Below are 10017 nucleotides of genomic sequence, written 5' to 3' on the forward strand. Positions count from 1 at the left end.
CTACTGACTTAAATTAACACAATTCTCCAGAAATTGCATTTTAAATTGCGAAGTTCAACTCATCAACATCTTTATTTTTTGCTGCCATAATAACACGTGCACTCAACCAATCGTAATTTGTATAATTGTGTACGATATTTGGGAATACATTAGTAATCAGTTCCTCTTTCGTCGTTGTGTAATGGCAGAAATTCGGCGGCAGTGTAATCAATCCGTTGCAAACATCGATTGGTATTTCCCCATTATCAATGGCAAAACAATTGATTTGAGAACACATCTGCGGACGAATCATTTTGCATCAGTACTCGCATGTTGGTTGTCAATTTCAGCTTCTTCACAAAACGCCACAAATGAGCAAGCTTAAGGCAAGCGTTGATTGCATCTGCTGCCGTTGATCGCGGAATAACGGGTAGCGTTTGTCGAAAATCGCCTAGAAGTTATGTTCCTGAATATTAGTTCTATACCTACTTGATTGATGAAATAAAAGAAAAATCACCTGCCAACACAATAAGTGCCCCTCCAAAGTGTCTTGCGTTACTTCGTAGATCTCTCATTGTTCTATCGAGTGCCTCCAATGCTCGTTTGTTTGCCATTGTGCATTCGTCCCAGATGATAATTTTAAAATTCTGCAACACTTTTGCCATGACTGAATTTTTCGAAATATTGCATGTCGGTTCGTCAGTCAGTTGGAGATTCAATGGCAGCTTAAACGCGGAATGAGCTGTACGACCACCTCCTAACAATGTTGCTGCAATCCCTGAGGATGCAACAGCCACTGCAACTTCCGATCTCGATCTTACTGAATCCAACAACAATGAAATCAGGAACGTCTTGCCAGTTCCGCCAGGCGCATCGATGAAGTAAATGCCTTCGTTTCCCTCGTCAACCGCTTTCAGCAATGTGTCGTATACGTCCTTTTGCTGGTTAGTCAATAACGGAATTTTAGTTCTAACTTCCTGGTTCAATGCGTCTATATCGTATTCTCGTTCACGTTCTAACTCTCGGTTCAATGCATCGTGCATTGCACGATTCGGTGCTGCCATGCCTAGTTTGTCCAACGAACTGCCGCTCATGAGCAAACACAGGTCTTCAATCAAAAGCAACGCCTCGTTGTGTATCCCATCGTCCATTTCAAGTTGGTAATTTAAAGTGGTTGTACGAACTCGATGCAATATGTCGTCAGCCATATAGTCCTTGTACTTGTTCCACAATTCAACTGGATTTGAAGAAAAACGTGTCGAAATTATTATAGCGAATAGTGTGCGAATTTGATTCGCAGGTGCTGTAACAATGGCATCAGCAAGTGTTGAATCCCAATGACTGTCGTTTTCAACTAATTTCAAGCGACTACAGGCTTCTCGGTATGTCACACATAAGTCACCATCTACAGTCCAAAGTGATTCAAATGAAGTTGGTCCACGAACATTCACCAAAAGCAGACGAAGATAAAAGCACTCATCATTTTTCAGATGCACAGTATTTTTTTTTTTTAAGGTGGCGGGGAAATCTGCAAACAGACACCTGAGAAGAGAACTCAGGGTGTGGGGATGAGACTAGGGGAGAGATGCTGGGGTAGTTACACTCGCCCAGACACCTACTGATCCCTGTCCCGACCCACTAAAACCCCTCCAGTCTCCAGCCCTGGTCTTCCCGGAACGACGGTTAAGTATTACGTCGGGGAGTGGCTTTTGTGCGTGATGCACCCTCTTTACTCTTATAACCTCCTAGCTAACTACCTGGAGACTGGTAATTAGCTACCACTGGCGTGTTGGTGGTTGACCCGCCACACACGTTGAAGCTCCAGAACAATCTGAGAGGCGGCCGCACAGACCGCGTTCCAGATGTCCGGGTCGTCGCACATCCTCCGGACTAGATTGTCCGGAGTAGTGCCAGGCCCGCTCACAGCCATCATGTTGCTCCTCGCTCTTGCGAAACTGGGGGCATACAAAGAAGACATGCTCAGCAGTCTCCTCCTCCTCCACGCACTCGGGACACATGGGGGACACCGCGTGTCCGAACCTGTGCAGATATTGCCTGAAACAACCATGGCCTGACAGGATTTGTGTCAGGTGGAAGTTCACTTCACCATGTCGTCTCCCGACCCAGCCGGATATCTCCGGTATGAGTCGGTGCGTCCATCTGCCCTTTGTGGAGTTGGACCATTCCCGCTGCCAGCGGAGCATCGAGAATGACCTTCTGGTACCTCGTATGCCCCTTGTGTCACGTTGGTCGAAACACTCTCTGTCCTCCTTGATGGCGATGCTGATAGGCATCATGCCGGACAAGACACAGATTGCATCGTATGACACCGTACGATACGCACTCGCAACTCTCAGGCACATGAGCCTGTAGGTACTTTCCAGTTTACCACGGTAACTGTTAGTACCTAGCGCTCTGGACCACACTGGCCCACCATACCTAAGTATGGACGAAACCACGCTGGCAAGAAGTCTTCGCTTGCTGCCATAAACCGCTGAGCTATTGGACATCATACGAGATAGTGCTGCAATAGCCGATGAGGCCCTCTTACAGGCATAGTCGACGTGACTCCCGAACGTGAGCTTGTCGTCCACCATAACCCCCAAGAGCTTCAGGGATCGCTTCGAGGTGATGGTGCAGTCTCCGACTCTGACCACCGCCTGTTGCTCCGATTTACGGTTGTTCACAACCGTGACTTCCGTCTTATGATGCGCGAGCTCCAGTTTCCTGGAGCGCATCCAGTCCTCGACCTTGTGTATACAGTGCGCGGCCGTCAACTCGACCTCCTCGATAGACTCGCCGTAAACCTCCAGCGTTATGTCGTCTGCAAAGCCGACGATCACAACCCCTACAGGGAACTTGAGTTTCAACACTCCGTCATACATGACATTCCACAACACCGGGCCCAGGATAGAACCTTGCGGAACTCCTGCGGTAATTGGGACGCACTTCTGACCCTCCTCCGTGTCGTAAACAAGTACTCGATTCTGGAAATAATTTTCCAGAATCTTGTACAGCGACACCGGTACATGGATGCTCCTGAGCGCGAGCGCTATGGAGTCTCAACTGGCACTATTGAACGCATTCTTCACGTCGAGCGTGACGATTGCGCAGTAGCGTATTCCCCTTCTCTTGCGCTGGATTGCTACCTCCGCCGTCTTGATGACGTAAGAGATTGCGTCCAGCGTGGACTTGCCCTTCCGAAAGCCGAACTGGTTACTTGCCAGACCGTGTACACCCTCCGTGTACCTCACCAGTCTGTTGAGGATGATCCTCTCAAGCACCTTGCCCGCGGTGTCCAGCAGGCAGATAGGCCTATATGCCGAAGGGTCCTCTGGCGGTTTCCCAGCCTTCGGCAATAAGACCAGTCTCTGCCGCTTCCACCTGTCCGGAAAGAGACAGTCATCCAGGCACCTCTGCATGACTGCCCTGAACAGCCCGGGGGCCGTTTTTATCGCTAGCCTGATCGCCAGGTTAGGGATACCATCCGGTCCCGGTGCCTTGCTCACCTTTAGGGATTTGGCGATCACGATGAGTTCCTCATTCGTAACCCTTGCCTCCTCCCCTGCCTCGACACGGCTGTCGTCGCTCACGGATTGGATGCTCGGCAGGTTGGCCGACCATCTCTGGTCTATGTCTGAGATACTGGAACGTCGGACGTGAGACTCGACTGCCGGAGGCCAAGGACTTGGCTCGTGGCGTTGAAAGAGTCCCTCGATGATACGCTCCAGCATCGCTGGTGATCGCTCTGCAGGCGCCAGCGCGCCTTTAGTCTTAGCCATTACGATCCTGTAGGCGTCACCCCACGGATTTGTATTGGCACTCGCACATAGCCTATCGAAGCAGGCCCTCTTGCTGGCCTTTATCGCACTCTTTAGCATCGATCTTGTCGAACTGAATGCTGCGCGGCACTCTGTCCTCTCTTCTTCGTTTCGCGCACGCTGCATCCTCCGTCTTGCACGGAGGCACGCACTGCGAAGGTCGGCTATCGCGTCCGTCCACCAGTAAACCGGTGGCTTTCCATTCCTAGGTTGGCGAGTCCTAGGCATGGTGGCGTCGCACGCCCGCGATAGCATAGCAACTAGTTGGTCAGCAGTCGGGCGGAGCCAACTGCCCCCCTCGCGCTCCCTTCTCATTGCCTCTTCGAATACCTCGGCATCAAAGTGCGATGTCTTCCACCCGCGAACGGTCGGAGTGTTGGCTCTACCCGTCGCTTGCCGCCTCTCGTTGTTGTCTACACTATAACAGACCGCCTGGTGGTCGCTATTAGTGTAGGCATCGTCTACCCTCCAGTTCTTGATCAGTCCTGGGCTGGAGAACGTCACGTCGATGATCGACTCCGCACCATTTCTGCTAAATGTACTTTTGTTCCCAACGTTGGCCAGATCTAGGTTGAGCTTTGCAAAAGCCCCCAACAGGATCTGGCCCCTCTGGTTCGTGAAGCGACTTCCCCACTCAACAGCCCAAGCGTTGAAGTCGCCCGCCACCACCAACGGCGTTAGGCCCGTTAGCTCCATGGATAGGAGGTCGACCATCTGGGTGAACCTTTCGGTAGACCAACGTGGCGGAGCATAGCAACTGCAGTAGAACACTCCGTTTACCTTAGCAACTACGTACCCTTCTTCTGAGGTTGAGACAACCTCCTGAACCGGGAACTTGCTCGTCGTACATATGGCCGCCAAACTGGACTTATCCGCAACCCAGTTACCGTTTCCGGGAGGGATGCGGTAGGGATCCGATATGACGGCGATGTCCGACAACGACTCAGTGGCTGCTTGGTGTAGCAGCTGCTGAGCCGCGAAGCAATGGTTCAGGTTCAGTTGCGTCACCCTTACGCCCGTGGTTTCGCAGCCGGCTTACCGGCTGGGCACCTGGGGCCTCCCATAAAGTGTTTGGCGTCCCGTTTCCCGGAACATACCATGCACTTGGGAGACTCCACACAGTCCTTTGCTTTATGGCCTGCACCTCCACATCGCCTGCACAGCTGGCTCCTATCAGGCCCCTTGCAGGTCCAGGACTTATGTCCGCCCTCAAAGCACCGGAAGCAAATGTCTGGTTGCTGTAGTATGCCCAGAGGACATACAGACCAGCCGACCTTCAACTTACCCTCTTTCAGGGCCAGGTTAGCGTCCGCCGACGGTAGTCGGAAGGTAGCTATCTGGGTCCCCGCCGGACCTTTGCGGAGGCGGATTGACTCCTTAGCCACCTCCACCCCGCACTTCGCTTTTAAGGCTTGTGCAATGTCGCACTCCTCAGTGATTTCGTCCAGGTTTTTAAGCTGGAGAGTCACTTCTGAGGTGAGTGCCCGTACTTGCACCTCCTTCCCTAGGACCTTTTCAGCTACCGTTTTGTAGGTAGCCCCCTTGTTCTTGGCGTCCTTCCGGAGCTCAAGTATCATCTCGCCAGTGCGAGATCGGCGGATACTCCGCACATCCGCCCCCAGATCCTTGAGCTGGGTTTCCCCCCTCATCTTCTTCAAGACTTCTGAGTACTTCGACCCATCCGTCTTGAGCATGAGGGCATCACCCCTACTCCGCGCCTTTTTGACCTTTTTTGGTCCTCTGGCCGCTCCGCCATCATGTCGCGTCGCACCTTCCCGACGCTTCCTACCCTCTACGGTAGTCCAAGGGTTGCCCGTAGCCTCCACCTGTGCCTTTTCCGCGGTGGACCTTGAACCGGTTTTCGTGTGTTCCCGTGGGAGTAGCACGACCAATCGTTTCTTGGTTCCCGGGGGCCGTTTCCCCCGGGGACTGCCTCGTTCGCTTAGCGACCTGCCCCGTGGAGCAGACCGACGTGAACGAGGGGGCGTCTGTCTGCACCTCTTTAGATGCAGTCGCCCTCCCGGTCCTGGCCGCTTTCTCGGCCGCCTTCACCCGAGCTACGAGTTCTTCGTGCTCCTTTCTGGCTTCATCAATGGTGCTCCGAAGCAGGAGGAGGCTCTGCTTCAGGTCGCCAGCGATGTTTCGCCTGTTCGCCAAGAACTCGATTATGGCATCGAGTTGTTCAGACAGCGTCGCCACTCTTGGCCGCGTGTCCATACACCTTTCGACGGCCTTGACTAGCAAGGGACCGTCTACCGAGATGTCTGGTGTGGACACCGACGGATTCGCCGTTTTTCCACCTCCAGACTTCGCCGCATCCGTCTCCGCCTTCTTCTGCGGAGACCGCTGGATGCCACCTCGTGCGAAGGGATTTGGTAACCCCTCCGCACCCGTCTCTTTTGTTTTTGAGTTCAACATTTTTATTTATTGGGTCCCCCTACCAGCCGCTATCCTTATCCATAATGGAGTAGTCGCCTAAATGGTCCCAAGGTAGTCTATGCCGGAGCAGTGAGGCCATGGCTAGGGGCGGCTGCCATAGCGCCTTATGGGCAACTATGACACCCCCGACCGGCGCAAGTCAGGAAAAGACATCTGATCCTACTCCTGCCGGGTTCCCACCCGGCAATGGACTCGGAACGTACTGGAAGGCCTGCCAGGTTTTACGGGACGGAGACCCCTGCACCGGTTGTAATCTCGCCGTTTCAAGCCGTTATCAAACGACATTACTAAGGGAGCTCGGCGCAGGTGCCAGCCCAAAATCATGGTACGAAAACGAGATCCGACTCTTATCCTATAGTGATGCGACCAGTTGCCGTAATTGGGAACATTACTGGCATCAGTCCCAATGGGCGGTATAGTGCATTTGGGTGGTGGGAGCGGCACTACTCGCTCCGTCGGAGCTGCTTCCGGCCAGTGTGGCTTTTGCGAGAATTCAGCGGCCCAGTGCCTGAATCTCGCCACGACCTAGGCTAGCTCCCGCTGATGGTCCGGGACTGCTTGCTAGCAGTGAGCACTTCCGTGGCCTTCGGTAATCGCCAATTACCGACCCGTGGTGGCATTCAGCTCTGCCAGCGGATGCACAGTATAGATTCGTCCAAGTGCGTCGGTGGAAAAAACATTGACAAATGCGGGAACTGCTTGCCCTTGCTTCCTACGCTGAAACATTTTCGACGCAATATTCCATGTGTAATACTGTGGAACTTCAGAGTATAGGAGAGTTCTGGCAAACTGATCACTCTGGCAGATGTTGAAAAAACTTGTCAGTGTCGTGTTAGGGGCTCGTTCCGCTCTTTGGGCTGCATTTGCTTCCGTAAAATAGACACGTTGTCCGTTTTCTAGATGGACTGCTAAATTGACGACTGTCGGGTGACGTTCGTGAATCGGGAATGAAAAAATTCTCCAAATAGCCTCATTGCAACTCACGTAACGGCCTAACTGATATCGCGTTACCTCGTCGTTAGCATCAGGGGCATCAATTCCAAAAACTGCCATATCGCTACCTGAAAAATTTTAAGACACATAGAACAATTTAAATTTTAAAATTGTTCATGTTGAAATGCATTCTCTTCAATTGACTAAAACTTTGTACAAATGTTTCTATAGGTTAAAGATGTCATTCTGTGTTATAACTTTTTTAAATAACAACTTCTATTTGAAAAGGTCTTATGTTTGTTTGGTGTGGAGTTTTCGGCAAGGTTGTAAAGTAAAGTTAGAATCTTATATATACATTTCTACAGTGTATATTTATTTTTTTTAGGAAAAAATATTATTTTCAACTTTGCCGAAGATACAATATCGCTCAAACAAACCGTTTTAGCTCTAAAACAATTTTTTCTTATCAATAGACAATTGGTTCAGCAAATTTTAGTCATGCCAGCACAATATGTTGAGCTGAGTGTCTATTAATAAAAAAAAATTTTTAGAGGAAAAACAGTTTGTATGATAGATATAGTGGCTTCGACAAAATTGTAGATGTTGTTACGACCTTTTAAAATGAATTAACACTGAAAAAAAGTTCAGCTAAATGAAAATGGTCTATAGAAATCGTTACCCCATGTTGCTTGGAATTGCTCACCTTTGTTCACGTACTTGCAAACGTACTTTATTGATTTGATTGAGTTGCATAATTCAATATTGCAATGTGTTTTGAAGGTTTTGGAGAGCAGTGGCGAATACGGAACAATCCAGCTATTATCAACAACAACATTGTTTCCTTTCACTTTCATTGTTATATTTTTACCATTGTCCTCTTGGGAACGACGCCGATACAGTGGATATCCATCGTTTCCGGAGATAGTCTCTGCGTGCAATGGACGTGGATATCGTTTTGTACATTTATTTCCAGCCATGCATGGTGATTCTGGGTTGTGTTGACCGCAAGGACCGTGCATCATATGTGTTGTAACAATATCGAACAATTCAGGATCGATTTCTGAATCGGGAATCTCCGCACTTATTATGTTGTCGATTTGGTCTGGATGTACTTTATCTACCAACCAAATTAATGTATGTGAATGTGGGAGACCTCGTTTCTGCCATTCGATGGAGTACATCCAACATCTGACTTCTCCAAAAACACTTTGCTTCCCAATGAAATCCATGAGTGATTTTTGCTTCTGCCGAAATACGCGCGCAGTGATGTCATGTCTATCACTTGATGTCTGGCCAGGTATCAAGTATCGCAATATTTCCGGCCACTTCGGATTGCAAGTAATCGTGATGAATAAGTCCGGGCGTCCATATTTCCTCACGTACGTCATTGCGTCTTGAGCATATTCATTCATATGACGTGGGCTTCCTACATATGTAGGCGGTAGAATTGTTAAACGACCAATGTTGTTCACGTTTCCCTCTGAACTCATTGCATCTCTGAGGTGTACGTACTCCTCGGATCGCAGTTTTTTTTTTTTTTTTGATTAAATCTGATGAAGTTTAGGCGCTCAGTCTCAATTTTGACATACATGTCCACTATATATTGCTGAAACAAACGACGATATCGCAGCAAATGATTATCAACATCCTGCCTAATCATTAATCGGTTTGCGTAGTAGTTCATTGAACTGACCGTCTTGTTTGTTTCTTCACCTTCCACATACAACATACATTTTATTGATTTTTGAATTACTTATGAATTATTTGGTTACAAACCTGTCAATGGATTGATCATTCTTATATGTAGATGATATCCATCCTCTCCATGGCAAAACATAAGTGGATACTGTAATGCGTCGTATGAACGATGTGTCTCACATACGCGTTGCAGTTCATCATTATTCCGACGCTTCAGTACTATGTCCCTGTTTTCCACATTTTCACCGATGATGAGCACAGCAATCTCATTGATTGTTGGGGCATTGAATTGTCGTTCATGACTCCCACTTGGTCGTTTATCTGCTCTGATGACTATTGCGTGTTCATCAGACGGCATCTCCTCCAATGCCATTTTAAATAACCGAACCAATGCGTTGTGTTCGTGAAGAAGTTCCTGCAATTTCGCGATCGTCTGGCGTTTCATCGCACGGTTAATCGCACATCTGTGACGTCACACCCTGCGAAGAACCCAATGCTCCGTCACGAGCCTTATAATTAAAGTTTAATTTTGTTCCTAAGAGGGCATAGCCTTCTGCTATGCTTTAGTCAGGCGAAACATTTGGTTCCCTTGACAGAGGACCGCGAACGGCTCTGTCAACACTCTATGTATCAACAGATTATGCCACAGGTGGCAAAGAACTTCGCGCAGCCTTCTGCTGTGCCACCGGCAAACAAACTCAACCAAAATAAACAAGTTTTGTGTTATGAACAAAACGCCGCCTGTACTTTAGCAGTACTAGATTAGGTTAAGAGATTAGTAAGGTAAACAGAGAGTGGAGAAAGTCTCTCTCTCTGAGTTACCGGTAGGGTATATTTAGGTAGTGATGTACGAAAATAAAGTTAGTTAGTCCACGTTAATCTGTGTGTATTAATTCCGCGCCAATTGCGCGTACAGGGTTTTCTGGAGAAAGTCCTGGTAGGTTATACCCAGGATACAGGTATACCTACACATGTGGTGACAGCGCGTGGTCTTTTCTGCGCCATTGAATCTTTTCTTTAATCTTCGGACGTATCTCGGAAGTCAGACGCGGTCGTAAACTCGGTCGTAGTAATCACGCTAAGGGAGCAAAAAGAAAAAGTAGTGGTTTAAATATCTGTGGTTCAGTGAAAAATGAAATAGTTTTTC

The 10017-nt window shown here is 49.0% G+C and overlaps 1 protein-coding gene across 1 annotated transcript; it reads right to left on the minus strand.

Moving 5' to 3' along the window:
* Positions 1–245: 245 nt before the first annotated feature.
* LOC129728491 (uncharacterized) lies at positions 246–8560 on the minus strand. The gene is made up of 4 exons (XM_055686936.1): positions 7876–8560; positions 6848–7300; positions 497–1216; positions 246–430 (listed from the first exon to the last, which is right to left on the minus strand). Exons 1-4 carry the CDS (start codon positions 8558–8560, stop codon positions 246–248), a joined length of 2043 nt encoding a protein of 680 aa, XP_055542911.1.
* Positions 8561–10017: the final 1457 nt, after the last annotated feature.

The sequence above is a fragment of the Wyeomyia smithii genome, chromosome 3 (genome assembly GCF_029784165.1).
Source record: "Wyeomyia smithii strain HCP4-BCI-WySm-NY-G18 chromosome 3, ASM2978416v1, whole genome shotgun sequence".
In the NCBI taxonomy this organism is placed as follows: domain Eukaryota; kingdom Metazoa; phylum Arthropoda; class Insecta; order Diptera; family Culicidae; genus Wyeomyia; species Wyeomyia smithii.

Coding starts and splice junctions, on each gene's coding strand:
- LOC129728491 (XM_055686936.1), bottom strand. CDS start 8,560: ATGACGTACGTGAGGAAATATGGACGCCCGGACTTATTCATCACGATT. Junction 7,301..7,875: donor TTGCAAGTACGTGAACAAAG/GTGAGCAATTCC, acceptor AAAATTTTTCAG/GTAGCGATATGGCAGTTTTT. Junction 431..496: donor GGCACTTATTGTGTTGGCAG/GTGATTTTTCTT, acceptor CATAACTTCTAG/GCGATTTTCGACAAACGCTA.